Below are 24,366 nucleotides of genomic sequence, written 5' to 3' on the forward strand. Positions count from 1 at the left end.
CTCTCAGAAGTCTTAAGGGTGGTATGGGGTAGGGGTGGGGTCTGCTTTATACAGTGTTTTCATTGGTGACTTGTAGGAAAGAATTCCGTATGTAAACCAAATTATATTGTGTTTAGTATAGTGTATATATATATATTTTAACCCAGAGGAAGAAAATGGAAATGACATAACATTTGGAAGACCATCTTATAAAAATGGTCAGTCAAGATTAGAATAGCACATGTTCAGGAGCAAACCCAAGTAACTCACACAAAAAGAGATTAGTTTGACACAACCTGCTAGAAAAAGTCCTTGAGGGTATAGTAAGTGTCTACATCATACTGTGGGCTGTCGTAGTAAAAATGATATGGAATGTTTTATAATATTAAAGCCAGCAAATAATATTTTAAGTACAGTCTATGGTGGAAGGACGTATTTATCATCATAGTTACAAGACACCGAAGGACTTACTAAGATAGATTGTAGAGCTACTTATAAAGGAGATCTTTAGGATGAGCAGCAATGGCCATGTAACTGACATGGTTCCCTAGACAACTGGTTTCCAGACTGTGCAAAGAAGATCTAAAAGATTAGAGAAGCTCCAATTTAAGCATTCGCCTCTTTAGTCCCTTTTCTACTACATCACTTTAATATTTGGAATGATTTAGAAATTTGAACTTCTCCAAATTGGATTTCTCATTGCTTATTCCAGTTGTTGTTCTCTCAAGATGGGCTTAGGTTTTAAATAGGATACTTATATTTCAAAGTCATCTAAAGTTTTAGTTATTTAAATTCAACAAAGCAGAAATGTAAAATTTTAGCAGTGGCAGATGTCATGTTTTAAACAGTAACTTCTTAAAGGTCTTTAAACAGATATAGCTCAGGCTCTTAAAAAATTTGCCAGTTTATCTCCTGATGTGCTAACGTGGGGGAGAAAGAGAGAGAGAGAGAGAAATGACTGGCATTTGCAAACACATAGTACTGTTAAATTGCAAAAAAAGAAAAAAAAAGAAAAGTGAGGACAAGCCCACTGTTTACTTAAAGTGTTAAATAATTTCAGGAAAGGCAGATGTCATGTTTTATACTGTAACGTCTTAAAAATCTTTTTTTTTTTTTTTTTTTTTTTTTTGAGACGGAGTCTCGCTGTGTCTCCCAGGCTGGAGCGCAGTGGCGTGATCTCGGCTCACTGCAAGCTCCGCCTCCCGGGTTCACGCCATTCTCCCGCCTCAGCCTCCCAAGTAGCTGAGACTACAGGCGCCTGCCACCACGCCCGGCTAGTTTTTTTTTTTTTGTATTTTTAGTAGAGACGGGGTTTCACCATGTTAGCCAGGATAGTCTCGATCTCCTGACCTCGTGATCCACCCGCCTCGGCCTCCCAAAGTGCTGGGATTACAGGCTTGAGCCACTGCGCCCGGCCACAAAAATCTTTAAATAGATATAACTCAGGCTCTTAAATTGCCTAGTTGTCCTCTGATGTGCTGTTGTAGGGGAGAGAGAGAGAGAAATGACTGGCATTTCCAAACACATAGTACCATTAAATTGCAAAAAAAAAAAAAAAAAAAAGGAAAGGAAAAATGAGGTCAAGCCCACTTTTTACTTAAAGTGTTACACCTAACCTTTTTTGTTTAAATAAGAAACCACAGAAGTGAAGAAGCACACACAGGGTCCCTATTAAGTGACTTCTGACAGAAGAAAATGTAATTCCCACCCGTGCTGGCACCACGGGAGACGTCTTAACCCTGAGTTCTGGTCTGTGCTGCCCTCTCTCAGTCTTTGCAACAGGCTGGGGCAGCTTGACTCCCAGCCATCAATCATGGGCTGACTGAAATCTGGCACCTCCATTTGAAGATAGAACAGCTCCCCAGGTCTCCTGAGCTTTGGTCTGAGACAGATGCAGAGAGTCTGTTGTTCTCATAGCAGCAGCTTTATGGCCTGAACTCCTGAATCCCAGTTCTGGCCTGATCGCAGTCCATAGTTCCACACTAAGAGAAGTATGGACGCTTTGGACATACAAGGCCTCTTCTTTTTACTTTTATTAATACTGTGGTTGAATGTCTTGCCTGTAGCATTAGCCTTCAGGCTTCAGTTCAGACTGACATTAAGAAGCATGGCAAGTTATGAAAACATCTCAGGGTTTGAGGATAAATGGTTTTGTCTCCCCTTGAAAAAGGAAGTTCATGTGTCTGGAGCGAAGATTCTTTATGGTTGCAGTCTGATACCACAGAGAGGTTACCAGTAAGATTGTCTGGGTCTTCCTGGTTGCCCTGAGTGAGAGAGCAGAGTGGTTTGGCAGAGACTTAGAGGAGACATTCAAGATTTTTGCTTTGGTAAAACAAAGCTGAATGTTAGGAGATAGGAGGTATTTAACATGGACAGATCTGCCTATGCCAGCCACTTCAGGGAGGTGGGCAAGAACATTGCCTAAAGGCTCTGAATGGCTAGTGCCAGTTACCGAATGCTCATGGGAGGTGTCCCTGGTATAGCTGAGAGCACCCATTATGGGATAGATGCTGCAGAAGACGGGAAAATCCTTGGGGTGGCAACTGGATAAAGGCAAATATAGTAAGTATAGATGAGGGGAATTGGAGCAGCATTTTTATGCATGGGATGAATTGCAACCTGGAGATCTTCAGAGGAGGAGCCATTTGAAAATGCTATTGAGGAAGAGTCTGGTCCTGAGAACTGCTGTAGCCTTAATGTGGATGTTGAAGTTTAGGATATGGGTGGTAAGCACACTCGTGTGAAGAGAGAACAGAAGCAGCAGCAGGAGAAATCTAGGATGTGGGCAACTCTGCTCCTCTGAGACATCCTTGCTGACAGGTCCTGACAGATTGATTGGGAGCCTTATAGGGCAGAGCTTTCCAGATGGACCAAGTGGGTCCTTGGGAGAGAAGACTTCCAGAGAACACGTTCTGCAGCATTGAAAGCCCTCCCTGCATGGAGACTACCTTTAACTTGTGTGCAAAAAAAACAAAAACAAAAACAAAAACGTGTCTTTGGGATTGGCTTACACCAACCCAGTGGGTACTAAAAGGCCGTGGAAGTTGGACCAGCCATAAATGATCTTACAAGAGCTGATGAAAACCAACAAAAACTGCTTAAGCATTTAAGATGAGTATTAGGTGTGAAAACAAACTGTTTTAAAGAAGGAATAATGATAAAGCTTTGTGCTTTTTTTCCTTGCAAAATCAGCAAGTTCCTTAAGCTGCTTGTCCCATACACAATTCTGTGTGGGACTCAGGAACCGTGAGCCAGTTTCCCAGCTGTATGACCATGTGGATGTTAGTACTAAAGATTCCTGAAAGAAAGACATCTACTTTTCACTGATTTATGGCAAATTTTTCGGTCTGAAAGCCTAGACAGTAAAACAACATTATAACTGTGTACAGACTGACACCTGAGAAGGCATTCTGGTGAATGTGGATGAACAGGGTTCTGCTGAGCTGGTATCCTTGGGAATCCAGATTTCATTCAAGGACAGGATATGATCTATTGCAAAGAAAAGTTCATGAGCAGTCTTGCTATGCATGTTATCCTGGGTTAGGGCGTGGAGGGGAGGATGGTATATCTGAGAGCTATTTGGTAACATCCCAGTTCAGGGAAGCCGTACGAACATGATTATTCTCTTTGCCCCCTGATAGGCCACATGAAGTTTAAGATGACTGTGAAACAGTAGATATGGATTGGTTATAAACACTTCCAAGAAGCTCATCCAGCAATATGAAAACAGCAAAGAAGAAAAACCTTCTAGGGTGAAGGACCACGTAGTTTAAATTCCTTGATGAGCAGCCTTCACTGCCAGAGAAAGGTTTTAATTCCAAGGGCCCAAGAGTTTATAAGAAACAAGCAAATTCAAGGACATTTATAGGTGTTGAGACTGATTTTAAGAAATCAATACTGTATGGCTCCAGAATATTCTGGAGTCAGACTGATTTTTTTTCCCTAGGGAAAAGTAATACAAATGAATTTATTGTTTGCATGTGGGGAAACTAAAGCAAAGAAAAAGAAAAGAGATGGGGGCTCCTCAGCCTTAGGATATCTTTGCCAGAAATTGAGGGTTTTAGTAGATTTTACTTTTGGATTGGGAAAGAGTTGTGAGGAAATTAATCATTATTAGAATAGAAATTATAGTTTTGATTCAAAATAAAATAGGCCCATGCAAAATACTGCTCATGAGATGTTTCCCAGGGACTTAAAGTAGAATGCTTTGTCTTCTCATGAATTAGATTCCTTATAGAAGAGTCCTCTTAATGTTGAAAATGACTGCATTGGAGTAAGTCCATCCCCACTTTGACGTAAGGATCCATAAATACCTTTCTTTCTTTCTTTTTTTTGAGACGGAGTCTCGCTCTGTCTCCCAGGCTGGAGTGTAGAGGCGAGATCTCGGCTCACTGCAAGCTCCACCTCCCGGGTTCATGCCATTCTCCTGCTTCAGCCTCCGGAGTAGCTGGGACTGTAGGCGCCCACCACTATGCCCAGCTCATTTTTTTGTATTTTTAGTAGAGATGGGGTTTCACCGTGTTAGCCAGGATGGTCTCGATCTCCTGACCTTGTGATCCACCCGCCTCAGCCTCCCAAAGTGCTGGAATTACAGGCGAGAGCACTGTGCCCGGCCCATAAATACCTTTCTTGCGTTTTATATGTGACATTTCTTAAAAATGGCTTTGTGTTATTTTCTGTGATTTTAGTTCTGCATTGTTTGTTTTTTTAATATCTCCTGAATATTAACCCTACTCTGGCTGCCCTAATTTCTTTTTGTTCCCATACAAAGGAGGTAGAAGTTAATACATGACTGGAGAACAACTTTCTTTCCTAAGAGGTAATTGCAATATGGTTATATTAATTCTTCTGACAAGCAAACTTTAAACCAAGAAATACGTACGTGTATATATGTATGATGGCTGTGTGTATATATACACACATATATTCAATCAAGTATATATGTGTGTATTTTTTTAACTTTTAGGTTTAGAGGTACATGTGAAAGTGTGTTACCTAGGTAAACACGCGTCATGGGTGTTTGTTGTACAGATTATTTCATCACCCAGGTATTAAGCGCAGTATAATAGTTATCTTTTCTGCCCTTTTCCCTCCTTTTACCCTCCCACTTCAAGTAGACCCCAGGGTCTGTTGTTCCCTTCTTTGTGTTCATAAGTTCTTATCATTTAGCTCCCACTTACAAGTGAGAACATGTGGTATTGGGTTTTCTGTTCCTGCATAGTTTGCTAAGGATAATAGCCTCCAGCTCCATCCATGTTTCTGCAGGAGACATGATCTCATTCTTTTTTATGGCTGCATAGTATTTCATGGCATATATGTACCATATTTTCTTTATCCAGTCTGTTGTTGATGAGCATTTAGGATGATTCCATGTCTTTGCTATTGCGAATAGTGCTGCAATGAACATTCATTCACGTGCATGTGTCTTTAAGGTAGAATGATTTCCTCTGGGTATATATCCAGTAATGGGATTGCTGGGTTGAATGGTAGTTCTGCTTTTAGCTCTTTGGGGAATTGCCAAACTGCTTTCCACAATGATTGAACTAATTTCTACTCCCACCAACAGTATTTTATGTGTATTTTTTAAAGTAATTTTTTTTGCAATTAAATGTCATCTTTATTAAGCAAAGTACTATGCTATTAAAAGACTACAGAACCTCTTTAGTACGTGGTTGACTACTCAGACTTACATGCAATTTCTTAATACTTAGCATGGTATGCAAGTTGGGAAAAATAATGCCCAAATCTCTCCCTGAGTAAATATAATTTGCGTGGAGCTGACTTTGGTGATTATCATCGTTATTTCTCATTAGATCCACTTTCTGACACTTTTAAATACATTTTCTTTTCTTTTAGTTCTGTTGGAAAACTTTCTAATTAGTCTGATTTTCTTCAGTGGAAATAAATTTTGTAAAGTCTTTTTTTTTTTTTTTTTTTTTTAGTTTCTTACATTATCCATAAAGGAAGCTCCATTAAGAAAAATTCTTGTAGCCCTAACTGCGCTTCACAAGTTTGCTTTTCCAAGGTTCTAGCTTTTTTTTTCCTTATTGAATGAAAATATTTTAAATATGCAGTGTTTTGTGAAAAACATCGTAATTATTTGAAAGTCCTTATATCCTATAAACAGATTTAGAAAGCTTTAGTGAGAGAAAGAAAAGCATCCGGAGAGCAGGTGAGAGGGCGGTGGCCGTGCCTGTGTTGATGGCCTCTGGGCTTCTTGTGTGGGATTGAGTGCTCTTCCCTAACAAGGCCTGGAAGCACAGGCACCCGGCAGCTGGGCTCCTTGTTTAACCAACACCCCTTAATGGCTACAGGTGCATCTCATGAGTGCAACTGCTTGACTGAGATCCAGCAGAAACCAAGAGCTCTTCCTCCCACGCTTTCAGCTTACATTCCATGGAGGAGCTGGCTGGAGCATGCATCTGCTTTACTTTAGAAGGTTACAGTGTAATCCTCCCCCAAACAAAATCTTTTGATTTATATTTTTTTCCTTTATTCATCAGTCAAAAATACTGTACTGACCTTTTGTGATTCAGTTAGGTACATGCTTTCTGGTCCAAAGAGTTTTTGTTTGTTTTGGTTTTGGTAACTGTGGAAATTTAATGAAAATGAAGGAATATTTAAATGCACTTTAGTTTGTCTTTATAGGAGAGAAAAGGTGGTGGATATAGTTTTGTTAAGAATGATTCTCTGACTGATTTGACTTTCTCCGAGAATATTATTCATCCGAGAATAAATAATAAACATGGTAGATTGTATAATATATGCATAGTTCTTTCTAGTTCTTCCACCACCCGCCCTCCATCTTGCCATGGCTTTCTGTGGGGATCCTGGATTTTGCTAGTCCCTTTAACGCCGGGCTTGACCATGTGACTTGCTTTGACCAATCGAGTGTGGGTGGAACGAATCTATGGGTTCTGAGTGGGAACTTCAAGAGGATTTGCGTGTTTCCTCTCTTCCTCCTCTACCATGAATCTACCACGAGAAAGGCATATGCATCCGGTCTGCTGCATGCCAGTTCCCTTGAAATCTCTTGTTTTTCCGAAATTACCATTTCAGCAGGGCATATTTACTTTTTAAAACAATCTGGACAAATCAATCATTAGTCTTAGAGCAGATGATAACTATTGTAATCAGACAGGCTGCCTTTCGGTAAAAGCGATGTTATGGGTGACCTCACCTTCTGGCCACAGTAGACTGGAAAACAGGTAGGCACTTGACTCAAGTAAAGCCAATCTGAGGTGGCAGCTGCTTGTAAGGTGGCGTGGCAGAGGCGCTTTCCCAAACAGGAATGATGTTGACGAAATTAGATTAATCAGAATCTCTCTTAAGGAATTCGTAAGTTAGAATTAAACAGTAAGTAACTGGAACGGAAATATAATACCGAAAAGAAGCAGAAGTAGCCAGAGAAGTAGCCAATCCTACCATGTTAATGTTGGGTACAAGAATGAAGTTCAACAGCATTTCTGAAGGGAGGTGGGCATGGGCAGCATATAATGGGGTTGCTACCAGTGCTGTGGATTCTGAACATCTTTTCAGTTACTCAAGCTGTGTCTTAGGCTCCATGAGGTTTGGCTTATATGGTCAGCTGGTTCTGGGTTCTGAGTTCTCTTTTCTGTCTCCTTCTTGCTGTACCCAAGTGCACTTGAACATCCTGTTGCTCGAGATAATGTGCACCCTCTTGTTGTTTTGTAGGCAAGAGACCTCAGCTAGTACAAGTTCTATTTCTACTCTGCTGTGTAACAGCTGCATGTCCTGGTTAGGCACAGCACCAAAGCTTGACTTCTAGAGAGGGAAAACCCAGCTGCTCAGCTTTTCCTCACTCCCTTTCTAGCTCTTAGTCCTATCCACATTCACTTCTAAGCAAGCTTGGCACATGGAAAGAGGAGTGGGTGGGTCAGTTCCATCAGTTCCCTGAGACCTCTGCAACACTTGGAGAATTGTTCTGCCTGGCCTGTGGGTTACTAGGACCTTGATGGTATTGCCATATTCATGTCTCAGCTTCCATTGGAATTTTTAACAGAAGCCTTCTCAGGTCTGGGGGATTCTTTCCCACGTGGAATGGAGAATGTCTAGCTTCAGTTAGTGAATGTGGATTGGGAAACCTTTTCAGTAAGATTCCTGGGATCCCATCATGCCTTGTGTTCATTCATCTTTTTTTTTGATATGGGTTTTCTGGCAACCGCAGTGCGGTATGTGTGTAAGTACATAACAGGCATGCTCTGCCATGTCTTGAACGTGGAAATCTAGCAAAATTAGATGCCTCTCTTTGAAGGGGTTTTTCAAAGAATATTAATGGAGAAAGTGATTCATGTTGTTTCTTGTCAGAGATCCCAGTTTCCAAACCACACCTTAATATGCCTTAAGAACATATACTCTAAGCAAGAAAATACAAACAAATGTGCTGAAGATATTGTAAATTGAAGATCAGGTAGTTAGGAAATTTGGACATAGGCTCCTTTGTCTCAGCAAAGACACGAGGTAAGTTCCACCCTCCTCCTCCTCATCTCTTTAGCACTTTCTGCATGCCAACCATGGTACTAAGCACTTTATGTGCATTAATTAAATATTATAATACTTGCATATTACTTGACTACTACTTAAAATGTATTCCTTAAGTTAGGAACTGAAAAATGAGTTTAAAATTACAGAAATCAATCTTTTTCATTGAAAAAAAGTGCCACTTTAGCCGTTTGTGTAAGTTATCTTTAGGCTAGTGCAAAGTCAAATGTGACTATATTTTAGATATTTTAAAATTGTATTATATGTAAGACTTTTAACACAATAACATGTTTTAAAAATTTGTTATGTAACTATAGAGCTGCTAACAAGAGTTGTTTAGCTTAACAAAAATTACTCAAATGCGGCCAGGCACAGTGGCTCATGCCTGTAATCCCAGCACTTTAGGAGGCTGAGGCAGGCAGATCACTTGAGGTCAGGAGTTTGACACCAGCCTGGCTGACATGGTGAAACCCCCATCTCTACTAAAAATACAAAAATTAGCTGGGCATGGTGGTGCATGTCTGTAATCCCAGCTACTTGGCAGGCTGAGGCAGGAGAATCACTTGAACCCAGAAGGCGGAGGTTGCAGTGAGCTGAGATTGTGCCACTGCACTCCAGCCTGGGAGACAGAGCAAGACTCCGTCTCAAAAAAAAAAAAAAAAAAAATTATTCAGATGCAGAGTAAACCTTTCTAATCAGTGGGTTCCTACAGCTGGTTGACGTTCATTAGGATCCCTGTCAAACAAAGTCAAATTATCAGGTGGTATCTGGAAATGACGGTGGAACCAAAGCCCACAGTAGAATCTTGCGTTATTCTAGAGTCTTTAATAATAGTTATGATCTGAAAGCAAATATCACAAGATGAAAATTTTCCTAGATTTGGAAGTGGTTATATATTTTGCTCTATAGTATATCATGGTTTAAGTGTCACTACTGGTTTGAGCTTTTCTAACAGTTGCTCCAGTTAAAACTGACCACGTGTAAGGATTTTTTCTTTGATTTGCATAGAATTTTATAGCCTATAAATAATATCCATACAAATTATTTCACATGGCCCCTGCCACAGTCTTGTGAGGTAGATAGGTTGGATGGCATTATTCTGAGTATCTTTTTATGCGCTCTGGATTCAACATCCTAAAGGGTAGAGCGTGTGGATAGTTTTATTGTATTCTTTCCCTTTGAACTTCTTATTGTCAGTTTCTTTGTCTTACAGATAAAGATCTTAAGACTTGTTCTGTAGGACTGTTGTGAGAATAAAGTGAGGTGAAGTCGATATAAGATATCTAGCATACTGCAGAGCACATAACATAGGTACTCAATCTATGCTTGTTTCTCTCCCTCATCCTAATTTCCCAAGTGTATAGCATTCACATTCCTAAGTGTCATATATTTTTCATAGTAATGCTCATTACAAGTATAGGAGAGGCATTGGGGTATATTGAGGAAAGAAAGAACAAGGACTTGCATTAAAATCCCAGCTTCACTGTTTCCTAACAGAACAACCATGGTCAAGCTTCTGATGAACATCTCTGTGGTTTCCTTGTTGGCAAAATGGGTGTGATTGCAGCTTACATGATTGTCGTGTGTATTTGCTCTCTGTAGCCTAGTAGGCACTCAGTCCTTGTTTCTCGAGTCTGCCATTCATGTAGACAGTGCTTTTGTGCATTTAGAAAGGTCCATAATTTCTGTTGTTCTCAGAATCTGGGCAAAAAGAAAAGCAGAAGGGAAGAGGAATGTGTTTTGTGTGTGTGTATGTTTATGTTAGTTATCAGTTGTTGCATAAAAATTACTCCAAACTGTAGTGGTTTAAAGCCATAAACATTACCTTAAGAGTTTCTGTGGTTCAGGAATTTAGAGGGACCTCAGTTGGTTGGTTCTGGCTCAGTTTCTTTCATGAAACTCCAGCCAGGATATTAGTAAGAGCTGCAGTTATCTGAAGGCTTGACTGGGCCTAGAAGATACTTTCAAGGTGGTTCACTCATGTGACTGTTGGCAGGAGACTTCAGTTCTTTGCCCCATGAGTGAGTCTCACCTTAGACTGCTTGACTATTCTCATAGCTTGGGAGTTGGCTTCCCCCAGAGTGAGTGATCCAACAGACAGACCAAGACAGAAGCCACAGTGTCTTTTATGATGTAGTCTCCGAAGTTGCAAAGCATCATTCCATTTTTATTCTGTTATTTATTTATTTTTTAGAAACAGGGTCTTGCTATGTTGCCAGTGTTAGTCTGGATCTCCTGAACTCAAGCAGTCCTCCTGCCTCAGCCCTCAAAGTGCAGGGATTACAGGCATTAGCCACCATGTCTGGTTTGTTCTTAGACGAGATTCACAAAAACTAGCCTATGTCCAAGGGGAGATTAGGCTTTTAGATTTCACCTCTTAAAGAGAGAAATATCAGGGAATTTGTGGACATATTTTAAAACCATCACAGTGTTTAACAGAAGAGGCACTCTTTTAATGAAAGTCAAAGGAAACGAGGAAGCTGAAAATGGTCAACCTAAAAAGAATTAGCTGACAGCTAGAAAATTTACAGTGTACAATTATACATCAGTAATTTGTTTATTGGCAACTGATCGTTTTTCAGTTTTATTTATCACATAATACTGGAGCATAGCTAGATATATATGATTTTGAGAAAAGGATATTGAGGCTGAAATCTTTCCTAATGATGAGCTCTATTGAGTTTGGCAGTAGTCCCGTTGGGGGAGTATTTGGGGCCATTGGATGCAGTCATTTAAAAACTGAGCCAGAGAGAAGTTTGTACTGGGAAAAAACAAAAAATGAAGTAAATGACAGAATCAGTATTCTGCAAGCTTGGATTCCCTGATACTCTAATTCTAAATTAATTGAGAGATTTTAAAATGCCGATTTTCTATATAACTGCTTCAACAGATTTTTGTCTACATTGAATCCATCAAACTTGAGAGTTGTTTTGGCCATTGCAAAAATGTTCATATCTTTGACTTCTTTGGTGATTCTTAAAATATAATGCATTCAAGTTATAATTTTATTTTTGTTTGCTCTGGATTTTTATTGCTTGCATGAAAGAATTGGGATCCCTTAGAGGCACATCAAGATATCTACTTCTGGCCTGGCAGCTCCAGTGACTCAGAATGTGTGTTCAGGGCCCAGGAGGTTTTGGTTTTCTTTTCTGCCTTGTCTTTTGACTCTTTTTTTTTTTTTTTTTCTCTTAAGCAGAATTTAAATTTCCTGAAGTGTAATAAGTCATTTCCTTCACTATGTCTGCCTTGGTGTCCGAAGAAAATTCCCAAGCCCTCTTTACAAAGGTGGTAGAAGCCTGAGACATTCAACTCCTTTAAAGTTTTGTGACTTCCAGCTATTAGTTGTTTGAGTAAAAGTCATTTCTCTGCCCTTCCCATTGTCTGCCCTTCCTGTTGCTTTCCCTTCCCATTGTCCGTCTTCCCGTGGATTCTCAGCCTCAGTTCATACAGGCCTCTTCATTTCCAACCCCTTTATTCCATTCCCATGACACTCCCCTCTTACCACATTCTCTCTTCCAGTCCTAAAAAGAGAATCACCAGGTGGGACATTTGTTATAGATAGAAAAAGAGGATAAGAATACAGACTGTTTTCTTTGGCCTGACTGAGGCCAAAGGAAGGTGGGAAAAGTGGAGAAATATCCATAGAAGTGTCTGCAAAGAGTCAAGAGAAAATGGAGGGTTGAAACATTTGGTTGTGCCTAGGTCAGTGAAAATCGTGGAGGGAAGGAATATTTTAGTTGAGTCAAAAGGATGTAATGTGGGAAGGAAGAGGAAGAGGTTTTTAGGGAAAGGAAACTGCGTGAGTGAGGTGTCTGAGTGGGGACATGTGGACAATGTGGCCTGGCTCAGGCCCTGGCTTTACATGGAGATGTGATGGGAGGCAAGGTTAGGTTGGACGTAGGTAGGAAAGGGTCTTACTTTCCTTTCAGGGAGTTAGATTTTGTTGGAAATAATTTGTCATAACAAATATATAGGATTCTAATTTTCAAAGTGTGTGGTAGAGATAATTTGGGATCCTTGAGAAGAATGGCCCCCTGTTTAGCTTATGAGTAAGCCATCAAATGTGTTCCTTGGTAAACAAATAGTCCAGCAGATATCTATCATTTAGTCAAGCTTGCTTCTCCACATACAGATAGGTGTTATTTATAGAAATGGTCAAATGCCTCCATTTACTTGCTCTTTGAAAAACAACAAATGTGGGGATAAATAAAACCTAACTGTGGTTCCAAAATTAAGGGACAGAAAATTTGAGTCATGTGAAGCATATGTAATCCACTGTTGTTGTAAAGAGCCTATGCAAACTAGGCAGATTGCATGCATAGTAGAGATGGAAGACAGGTAAGTGTGTTGATTGCTTTGCTCCTTGTTCTGTTTACAGAGAGCAGTGAAGTCAGTCTTCTTGTCAGTTGCACGTCTGCACATCCGGGTCCTCTAGCCACATGGCCATGGTGTGGAATTTAAAGCTGTGCTGCTGCAAAGACTGGCATAGAATCTTTGAGGGAGGTAGCTATTTTTCATTTCTGAAAAAATGTATCTTTTAAATGGTTTCCCCCTTGGGAGACAGACTCTTAGAGTAACATCTTGAACCGTGATGCCTTTCACTCTTCCCAGTTCCCCAAAACCCAGGGCAAACTCATTGAACCCTTGCCAAGTGTGGCTCCCATGATTGTCAGGATTCTAGACTGTGGCTGTGGATTACATTCTCAGTTCAGAATTGGGAGATTGGGTACATTGAGCTCTTGCTACTCCTTTCTTTTTTCCTCTTTTTATGAACGGATTCACGACCTTTCTTCTTGGAGGATGTGTTTCTTCAACTCTCAGTCACAGCATTTCAAATACTACTATCCGTTCTGGATGGGGCAACACTAGTAGGTTCTCTTAATATTCAGAATTAGGAGCAGAGGAGGGATTTCCAGATGTGTTCTAGATGAGGGATTTCCAGATATGCTCTAGACCAGGTGAGTTTTAAAAGTCATTTTGAAAGAGACACCTGGAACAGCCTGGAACAGAGATACCTGGAACAGACACCGGTAACAGCCTGGTATGACTCTGGGGCCAGTGATTGGGAAAAGAAAATACAGTTGGTAATAAAAGTGGAGAACGAGGAAAACAAATCCATGGCTTTTTGACATTCTCATGGTCTGTCCTTTTTATAAAATGTTTTTTTTTTTTTAACATCATAGACCCTGAAGGGGTTCAACTGTCCAGGCATACTTCTTCAGTTTAGGGATGTGGAATACCCATAAAAGTTCAGGACAGACTCTGGACTGCAGTCCAGGGACAGAGGCGACAGCACTTGCTGAAGGCATTCCAGTAACCAGAGGCAGCAACAGGGCACCTCAGTTTTAGTGGCCCCAGAACCACACCAGGCTGTCCCACGGTGTCTCTTTCAAAAATTAAATATCTTACACAGATTTTATCTATAAAGTTAGAAGTTTCCATCATGTGTCAAGATGATTCTTGCATAATATGTTGTGAAATTTTAGTAGCAAAGAATTTTCTGTTTTTCTTTTCAAAAGTACATGAGAAACTGCTATTTCCTGTTGCTTATTCAGTTATTCTCTTTAGCATATTTAATTAAAAGTGGTTTTAATTTTTAAAAATATGATTGGCCATTGTTTGGGTAAATTTTTAGGGGAAAAATGTCTTTTGTAAAGATGGCAAGATTTCCAAGCCATAATGACTTATGCTTTTCCTTGATCTTAGACTTAGATTTCTATCATTGGTGTAGCAATTGTTGCTCTCTCTGTCCCTTTCTTTAGTTACTCCTGCCTCAGTAACTCAAGAGATGGAGCGAAAGGTTACTCTGGATTCTTACCTGTGGAACTGTCCACATCAGTACTAGTGATCTCATCTGAGTTTCCTTCTTGGAGGGGTTTCCAGGACTGGGGCAGCCTGGTGAAGTAATAGATTTGATATTAATTTTTATTTACATAACACCTTACTTGAGGAACACAGAGCAGTCTATGGGCATTATTTTAATAGTCCAGGAGGAGTTAAGCAAGCCTGGAGAGCTGAACAATAAAGTCCTGTTATTCTAAGCGTTATTTAATATTTTTATGATTTGTCCTTCAAAGAATTCTTGGCCTTCGGGTAAGCGATGAACTGCAAGCGGGAGAATGAACTGTTAGCTCAGTCTCTCACACCCTGAAGAGTGTACACGTGACTTGTGTATTGAATCAGCCTGTAGGTCTCTTTAAACTGGGTGGTGGCTTTAAACCACAGAGAGGTTGCTTCTTCCCAGAGGATATTGCCTGTGCTGATTGGTCCCCGTTGTTTAAGTTGGATGCATGCTAATGTGCTGTCACGGCATTCTGGACGAATGCTGAGGAGACTGTATTTGTTCATGACATCTGATGTGAGTCTTGAACTTGTTTTATTTATTTCTTTGGCTGACTTTGCTTTTGGTCACATCCTAGTCTAATGACCGAACAAGGGCAACTGTGCTCTTTTCTAGACTGATGTCTGTTTGTCAAGAACAGTTTTCACAGTTTTGTGTTTTTCTCTGTTGTTAACAACCCCAAAACAGAAACGAAAGCTTTTTATCATGGGAGGAGGGGTATCGGCTTCACTTCCATCCCGTTCACCATTCACTCTGAATATCTGTGGTTTGTTTGAAACCGAGTGCCAGTGCCTCTTCTTGGAGGTATAAATTTGCACAGGGTCTGGCAGACGCTGTGGACAGGATGTTGACTCTTGAGTGTCTTGACTGACTAGGAGGCCCAGTGGAGGTGCTGCATGGCTCCAGGCAATCTGTACCCCTAGCCAAGGCCTCTAAAACACAAAGTTTTAAAGTGCTTGCTTAAGATTTTGGGGTCAAAAAATTGCATTTTTTTTTTCCTCTGAAGGACCAAGCACAGAAGCTGTGCCAGTGGTTTCCCTGTTAACTCCTGACTGGCCTAACTTTTGCTTCTCAGACTTAGAATTCCTAATCACCCAGTAGGTGCCACTCGGGATGGTCTTCTGCCTCTGGTTAGTTCTGAGCTTGTTTTCTCACTGGTGCAGCAGGACCTTAGACCAAAATGACCTCCAGCATCCTATGAGTCTTGGATCTCTGTGAGATCCGACAGTCACCCTTGCCCCATGGACACCTTCGGGTTACTTTGTCTATTCCAAAATTATTGGATACCTAATCTCTGCAAGGCATCAGGAGTCCTTGAGTATTACCTTATTCAAGGCATTCAAAGAAGAGGCCTCTGATAGACCAAATGGCCTTTGCAGGAGAGCTTGTGTCCACTGTTAGTGAATTCCTACTAAATTCTTGAAAGGTGAGTGGTATTGCCTTCAGCATGTCACATGTGAGGAATTTGAAGCTCAGAGCATGGATCTTTGTTTGGTGAACTTTAAAACTTAAACTTTTTACACTATACCCTAAATATGTGGGAATGATTTTCAAGGAGTAAAGATGAGAGAACATATTTTCTAATCCATCCAGCATTTATGGAGATCCTGTTAGAGCTCTGGATAATAATCTAGTGTCAAAAGCAGTAGCGCATTTTCACTACCAATTTTGAGAAGATTGGCATGAAAACCTAAAGCTAATTATAATGTAGAAGTAAGTGCTTCATGAAGATGAGAGGACCCGCTTAGAATACAAGTGTCTGTTTTAGAATTAGATTACTTTATAGCAGAATGCTTGTAAAACACAAGCATTTTTATATGAAATAAAATATAGCTTCTGCTTCCAAGAAGATGTGAACATTGTAAAAATCAGAATTAAGTCATATGAAACTGTCTCTGCCTTTTGAAAATCCAGATGATTCCAAGCCAAAACATTTTTTTTTTGGCAAAGAAATATAAGAAGTTTTTAAAAACAATAGACCCAGAGAATCTCCAGTGCTTATAAAGTGACTACTGTAACTGGGAGGTGAAATGGGAATAATGATTAAGTGCTTGCTTTCTTTGGATGTCTCCGTTCGCCTAAGTGAGCATAATTTAGGTGACTGTGTGAGCATCTGTGTGGCAGCTGCTGGTGCTACAAGTTAATGCCAGAGAAGACAAAATAGTTGGCACACAGATTCTAATTTCATTATTGTACCACGAGCCAGAAAAAATAGGAGTTTATATTCTTTTGAAGTGGGAAAATGTTGTCTGTTTTTTTCTTGGGTTTCACACACTTGAACACACAAAGTATCCTCAAGATATTTGTAAGCATTGTCTAACAACTTAGATTATAAGCTGATTTGTTTGTGCTACTGTAAAAAAACAAATCAAACTAGGTGAATTTTATCTGCTGGTGAAATCAGGATTCATTTTTTTTTTTTTTTTAATTTCTAAGGTAGACTCCCAGATAACTTTAAAATGTCCTATAAGCATTTAAAGGAGGGGTTACTGAAGTGTTCAAGTAAAGTTTGATTGGAACACCGCCATGCCCACTCATTTACATATTGTTTTTGACAGGCTGCTTTCCAGCTAAGTGGGTCCGCAGAGTTGAATAGCAATAGAGTCCTTTTGGTCTGCAATCCTAATATAGTTACAGTTTGGCCCTTTGTAGAAAAAGTTTGCTAGTCCTCGATTTAAAGTATTGACTGATAGTAGCTTCCTATTGGATGTCATTTTGCAAGGTGCCAGAAGGCCTGCTTGGCCACTAGGACATCTCCCCACCTCAGACAACATGTCTTGATCCTCCAGGGTTAGAATGACTGGTGAAGGAGAAAATGTCTTGGAAAACCATTTGAGAAGAATGGAGGGCTTTCTCCTCCAGAGGAATCATTTTTCTTCTTCTAAGTGAGATGGCCAACCCAGCTGATGTGTTCAAGTCCTTCTAATTTTAGCTCTTTGGTTAAGTGGCATTTATCTCAAAGATAACTTATTTGAAGGGCTGTCATGTGGAAGAGGCCATGGGGAACCAAATTAGGATTAATGTGTGCAAGTTACTGTGAGGCCAGATTTCAGCTCAGTAAAAAATAGTACTTGCTGGGAACTGCCATAGCTATCATGCGCTTTTGTGGGTAATGAGCTGCCCGTCACTAGAGATTTTCAAATAAAGGTTACATGACCACTTGATATGTGGAATGCAAACAGTGGATGAGAGATGGTTGTGTTTGAAAACCTCTGGGGCCCCATTCCAACCTTGACATTGGAATGGCTTCTTTGGTTAAAGTTGTTTGTTTCCGAGCTCAGTTTATGACCACAGTTTTAGTTTGTTGAGGGTCTGAGAGAGGCATCTTGGGATGATTTTCTGAAAATATAATATTAGCCAAACCAAAGCAGCATAAAGGGAGACAAGCTTTTCTGGTGGGCTAAGATGGTATAAGAAAGGCTGGCCCAGAGCCTCTCTCCCCTTCGGCCACTCTAGTCAGGGAGTGGCGTCAGAAGGGTACTGCTTCTTGTCAGCCTCACAGATGACTGGTTCTCTTCAGTTACTGCTACCATTTTTGCTTTCTGCCTAGTCTCCTGGAAAGAGGAAGGACCTGGCTGGCGGCCTATCGCAGATGGAGCAATCAAAACTGTGTGTGTCCTGCAATTTGTCAGAGACTTCAGGTTGAGATCCTGCAGTGAAGGGCAGGTCTGGATGAAGCCGTACTGCCTCTGTGCAATTCTGCCATCACAGCACAAAAGCAGCCATAGACAGTACAGAAATGAATGAGGGTGGCCGTGTTCCAGTAAAACTTTATTTACAAAAGCAGGCAGCGAGCTGGATTGGGTCCCTGAACCGTAGCTCGCTGACCACCGGTAGAGACTTGGGTTGAAAGTTAGAAGTGTATAGAAAATATCAGTTTCAATTCTCTTATGTTTTGGAAAAAAGGTGAAATGGCATGTCCAGAGTCACACCGTGGTTGGGCTGGGATTGTAAACCGGGATGTACTTTTAGTCTAGGGCTTATTTTGTGATACCACATAGCCTCGGCTGTGTGGTCAGGTGATAGCATTTGGTTTTTAAGAGAAGGCCACGTGAATGAAAGGAAGCTCCATCCCCAGTGGCTGCTCCAGGTGGTCTATGAATAGAGACAGTGAGAGCCCAAGGGTGTTATTTTTAGGGAGGCAACCCTTTATCCCTGTGACCTGGCTTACCCCTTTAAAGGTGGGCCCTGTTCACAGGAAAACAAAATATATGTTGCCTAAATTCTTATGGAGAAATAGTGCCCTGGAGTTGTGAAAAAGAAATGGGCTCCTGCAGCTGCGTCACAGCATTTGATCACTTCAGCCGAGAGTGCCAGGAGATTTGAGACAGATGTTTTCAGACATGCCGCATGCCTAAAACATTTCCAGGGGTCGGGCTGCAAATAGTGACTTAATAAGTGGAGAAACAGGGAAAGTATGCAAGTTGAGGACACAAGAGTTTATTCACCGCTAGGTGCACGGCCAACCCCTTTGCATTACATCTGCCTGTCAGGGTTGGCTCTTTAATCTGTCGTGCCCTTGGTATTGCTCTTTGTCTGCCCGTGAATAAAGTGCAGCATTGTGGTTAGTAATCCCACTCCAGTGACTCGACTTCAAATGTGGTTTTGGAGTGCATCCCAGAGTTCTGTTTGCTAAGCTTCCTACTCCTGTTTCAGAGACACCACTGAATACAGAGCAGCGAGCACTGAAGGCTTCCCTCTTTCCTTAAACCTGTCGGGTTGTGGGCTCTCTCTTTCCCCCTCTTGCTCCTTTCTTTTCTTTTCTTCTGTTTTTTTTAAACCTTCCAAGGCAAATTCATGGATACTAAGCTGATGTGTTTGTTGTTTTTTTTCTCCCTGCCTCCGCTCCTAGTGAGTAACCACACTGGCCGCATCAAGGTGGTCTTTACTCCGAGCATCTGTAAAGTGACCTGCACCAAGGGCAGCTGTCAGAACAGCTGTGAGAAGGGGAACACCACCACTCTCATTAGTGAGAATGGTCATGCTGCCGACACCCTGACGGCCACGAACTTCCGAGTGGGTGAGTTCCTCCACGGTCCCTAACTGTCCTTACTGAGTCGAGTTTTATGAGATTGTAGCATTTAGACACCCCCTTCATTCACACTGCTCTCTGCTTCAATGGATGTCTGTCTATGAGTACGAATATGTTTCTTTCATGGGATCTTTTAAATTACTTTCGGAATAATTTTTAACCTGATTTTTGGTTTCTTAGGGGAATGGCAACTAGAATATTTTCCCTTATTGCTTAGCATTTACGCAGCCGTGTGGTAATGGGAATATATACAGTACAAGAAAAGAGAGTAGGTTTTAGATTTAGACTCTAAGGCATGACTTGTGCTGATAAGCTTCAAATTTTATCAGCCTAGTGATAAGTGGAATTTGTATTAGATTTGACTCATGTAATAAATTTTGGAAGGTGGTGATGAAATTTGAAGTTTTTACTTCAAAAATAGCCAAGTTCTAAAACAAAACTCCAAGAATTGTCAAAAACCTGTACTTGGTTGTAGAAAGGGACACGGAGTTGCATCTTTTGCCACGTTTCTGCTCCGTCTCACAAGACTGAATATAAATTGATATATAACGTGGATTTTGGGAAGACAGACTGGTAGATTACTCTCAGTACTCCTTTAAGTTAATTTAAATATGAACTAGTAGTTGCTGTCTGCAAGAAAGGCTTGTTGGTTCGTTTTGAATTTTTGTTTTTTACTTTTTTGCAAATGGAGAAAGTATTGCGGTCCACGGAATGCTGTCATGTTGCCATGCTGTCATGCAATACAGTATTTTTGTCACAGAAAAATGTCTTTTATTATTTTTTGACCAATTATGGTTTGCATGTGTACTCAAATAATCGCAGACACCCACGTTACTTTCTGAGTTACTCACAAGAATAACCCAAATGTCAGACAGATAATAACACTGGCTAGATCTGGTCTTTTTATGGAATATTGCTGTTTAGTCTTGGAAGTGTGTGTCTGGGGGGGTGGTAGGAGAAGGGGTGTCTATTTCAAACTGATTTACATCAAGACAAAATAAAGGGAGAGCTTGAAGTTCTTATTAGCTCTTTGATTATTCCTTTGCTTTATTGTGACTCCCAATCCTTAGGAGGTCAAAGCATATTTTTGATAGTCTGTACTTGGAAAAAATATGTGCCCATAGATACGATTTAAAAGGGCATTGTGAGTTTCCTGGCTATGATAGGGGTACCCTGGGCATAGTTTTTAAAAGAATTTAGCTGTTAGGTGCCAAATGGTACATTGTGCTTTGCAGGGCAGGGAGCCAAGTCTAATGGGAAGTGAACTGATGATCAGGAAACTGGATTCTGGTCCCGGTCCTGCCACTAACTAGCTAATCCATAGGGCATGCCAGTTAATATTACTGGGCCTCAGTTTTTCTCATTCATAAAACAAATGGGATTGTGTTTAATGGCCTCTAAAATTTAGTCCATCTCTAAGATCGTATGACTTTTTATCGGCAATAAGTAATACTATTTTCTGGCTTTTCTTGGAGGGCTACAGACAAGGAGGGGAAAGGAAAAGGCAATTCCAGTAGACTATCATGAGTCTTATGGCTTTTCCCCACTTTATCTTTCTTGGTTGCCTTCCTTACTCACTGCTCTTTTCCCTACTTGTGTTTATTGTAAATCTTTACAGTAGCAATGACAAAATAATCAAATGGGTGGTAATTTTTTGGCTTCCAGTGTATTCATTTTGAAACTAAATATTTTGAAGGCTTTGAGAAACAGAGGAAGTCTACTTGTCGAAACACGCCGCACACTTTCCTTCCTGGCACTGAACCAGATGTTTAGGAACAGAATATACATAGCCTATTCAAAATGCAAAATGAAGCAAAATTATTTACAAAAGCATTTCAAAAGCAGAACTCCACTCTCCATAGAGGGTTGGCAGAGCAGTTTAATTTTTTAAAAAGTAGAGGATGGGGTGAGAAGGGCCCATAGTGATAAATAGTTTCACACTGGAAATTGTGGGAAACACGTCATTTATATTCTGAGCTATTTCCCTCTCCTGTTTACATTTTATTTCAAATATTGGATAGTTTGAGGGATAATTTTTATGATATTTCTTTCTTTAAGAATGATAATTTTGTAGAACTTATAGACTGTGATCTGTTGAAAATACAGAAAAATTAAAAATTTTTTATGCATGTATCTTTTTGGGACTTTACTGATTTAGTATAATTTTATTATTTACAAAAAGTGGTTTTCTGATTTTTTTTCTTCTCTCTTTATATTTGTTTATAGTGTACCGTATCTTTTGACAAAAAAGACGTCTTTGGAAAATAGTTTAAAGTTTGGGGAAAATTCAAAATTTACTGTCACTTGTCAGCTACTCCCTTTGATCTTTAATATTTGTCAGTACTTAAAGGTGAGGGCTGGCAAACTTTTTGTAAAGGCCCAGATAGTATAAAATATGTTTTAGACTTTGTGGGCCATACAGTTTCTGTTAAAGCTACTCAACTCTGCCATTGTAGTGTGAAAGCAGCCAGAGACAATCTGAACAAGAATAGGTGTGGCCGTGTTACAAAAACATTTGTTGGGCTGAATTTGGCTTGAGTGCCATACTCTAAGGAGTCAACATAATCCAGGGAAAATTATGTGGACTTCATAATCAGTTTTGATAATCAGCACAACAGAAATAATTTCCAACATTTGCATGGTGATTTACAGTTTTGGTTTTTTTTTTTTTTTTTTGGATGTGGAACAGACATGATCATCACCATTTTTTCAATATAGAAACTTAGGTTCAGAGTGTTAATTAAGTGAGCTTGCTTTAGTTTCTTGGCAAGCCAGTTAGCTATGCCTAGAATCTAGATATCCTTTTGCCATCTGTTTTCTTACCTGCCTGGAGTCTGACCATGATGTATAGGAGGGACAAAGTGAAGGACCTCATGCAGTTGTGTCTTGTGGGAAGCCTGGCTGGGATAACAGAGAGAGAGAAAGCAACTGAGAGTCCAGCATACGGGGGCTGAATCCTGGGGTAACATTGGCTCTATGTGCTCTTTGGGCCCAGCTCACCTCCTCCATACAGTGCAGGTCCTAATAGATATGTGGAGGTTGTTCTTTTACAGGCTTGTGGGATAATTCCTTCCTTCCTTCCTTCATGCCGCTCCTGTGTTGGTCTTCTGGTCTGTGATGAGGGTGAGTCTGGGCTTTCCAGGTGTGAAAGGCGGCAGGTATTTTCGCATGACTGTTGAGCATGCAGTCTCTGTTCTTGAGTATTCAGTGGGAGAAATAATAAGTATGACTTTCGCTTAATGTGACTCTAAAAGTGAGGCCCAAATGAATATAGTATCCAAAGGAAGCACTCTGAGATTCTAGAAAAGCCCATTTTTATGGATAGTGATTTTGGTATGGTTTAACAGAATAATTACTTTAAATGGTATTTCCTATGAAGCAGGTTTCTAATGATAATGAGGTTTTTTTTTTTTTTTTTTTTTTTTTTTTTTTTTTTTTTTGAGCTCTGCCTCCTTGTTTGCCCCACCCCTGCCTTTTTGAAAAATGGAAACATATCCCTCGTTGGGTGGGCCAGCAGGTTCACCGTTGTTGTTTTAATGGATTCTTAACATTTTATAGGGCTAAAATGCAGATGACCTTCTGGGATTTTTAAATTGTTTATAAAGCCTTAAGTTCCTCTGACAAGAAGAACATATAACTTCATGTTGTCACAACTAGAATATTTCAAACGCAATAATACTGTCACTTGGTATAACTTATTTGTGGAGACATTGAAAAGCAGTCATGATGGTCAAAAAAACACATTTGGTTTATGTGATTCTGCTTTCTCTGAGTTACAAAAGACTTATGTTCTATTAGCGCCCATTGAATAATTATAGAAAACATTTGACCATTTAAAAAGTATGTTCTCATACATGATTTCATTTGATGCTTACTGTCTCTTAGGCACATGGTAGTATCCATAATTTGCAAATATGAGCACTGAGGCTTTACTGGCTTGATTAAAGGTTATTTCAGCCAGGTTTTCTTATCCTAAGTCACAATACCTCTGGCTCTCCCATGTTGCCTCCTATGACCATATATTAAGTGACTATGTATAAAACATGGTAGTAGATTTTCTAAGATAAATCATAAAGCTGCCTTCTAAGAGCTTATACTTTGAGGAGGAGATGAAGGGTATATGTAAATAACGCTAAATTAAGGTAGAGAGCTGCTAGCAGGCGCCCAGAGAAGGGAAATATCACTTCTAGCTGAGGGAGGATGCTTAGAGAGAAAAGAGATGGCATGCAGTTTTAATGTTTAGTTCACCTTGCTGTCCCTGTCTCGCAAGCATGTTGTCTCCTGGTGAAGGGCTAATAGAGAAATGCAGATGGCCTGATTGTGGAATGAAGGGAGATGTGGAACTTGAAACATTGGTAAGTTCCAAAATAAAAATGGATGGGGGAGTAGAGGGAAGAGAGAAGCAAAGTTGACATGGGAAGGAAGAATTTACCCCCCTAGAACTGGGCATGGAGATGAGAAGGCAGAGGTGGTTTCTGGGAATTGGGAACAGTTTCACTTAAATGTGGGACACATGAAAAATAATAATGGTAGATGACAAGTTGGGAAGGCAGATTGGTGCAAGGCTGTGGAACACCTTGAATTTCAAGCTTGGGCATTTGGATTTTACTCTTTGAGAATTTACTCAAGTTCTCTGAAAGAAGTTGATACTTGTCATTTTGAAGAAGAGAGAAGTGCTTTCAGTTTTTTAGCTAGGAAGCTCATGTTTTAAGAGGCTAAATAAGTTTCTGAATAAATGACAACCTCTGGCCTCCTGTAGCTGTTCTGGGTCTTGTCTGATGCTCTGCACTGAAAATCTTCCCGGAGATTTCGCAAAACCAGCCTAATACCATGGTGCTGGGATGAAGAACAGAAGCAGTTCGTGCTGCTAAGCTGACTGTGTAGGTTGTGCTCACAAGGAGGGAAGACAATTTTCTCTCGTTGAGGCATTAAATAAACTGACATAACTGCTCAAGAGGGGCAAGTATATAGTTTTTTCTGGAAACTTAGTTCAGTCACTGAGTTTCTCATC

At 40.2% G+C, this 24,366-nt stretch overlaps 1 protein-coding gene across 18 annotated transcripts in view; it reads left to right on the forward strand.

Moving 5' to 3' along the window:
• LOC105464817 (latent transforming growth factor beta binding protein 1) overlaps positions 1 to 24,366 on the forward strand; it is a 445,139-nt gene that overhangs the window by 167,725 nt on the left and 253,048 nt on the right. For 10 of the 18 annotated variants that reach the window (XM_024787691.2, XM_024787692.2, XM_011712889.3 and 7 more), the window contains one exon: positions 19,176 to 19,343. The exons of 1 other annotated variant lie outside the window; for it this stretch is intronic. In XM_024787691.2, the coding sequence (XP_024643459.2) occupies positions 19,176 to 19,343 (168 nt within the window). Of the gene's footprint in view, positions 1 to 18,902; positions 19,344 to 24,366 lie in introns of those variants that run through there. 7 more of the 18 variants (XM_071076485.1, XM_011712895.3, XM_071076486.1 and 4 more) reach the window with 2 other exon arrangements.

Source organism: Macaca nemestrina, chromosome 13 (genome assembly GCF_043159975.1).
Source record: "Macaca nemestrina isolate mMacNem1 chromosome 13, mMacNem.hap1, whole genome shotgun sequence".
Taxonomy (NCBI): Eukaryota; Metazoa; Chordata; class Mammalia; order Primates; family Cercopithecidae; genus Macaca; species Macaca nemestrina.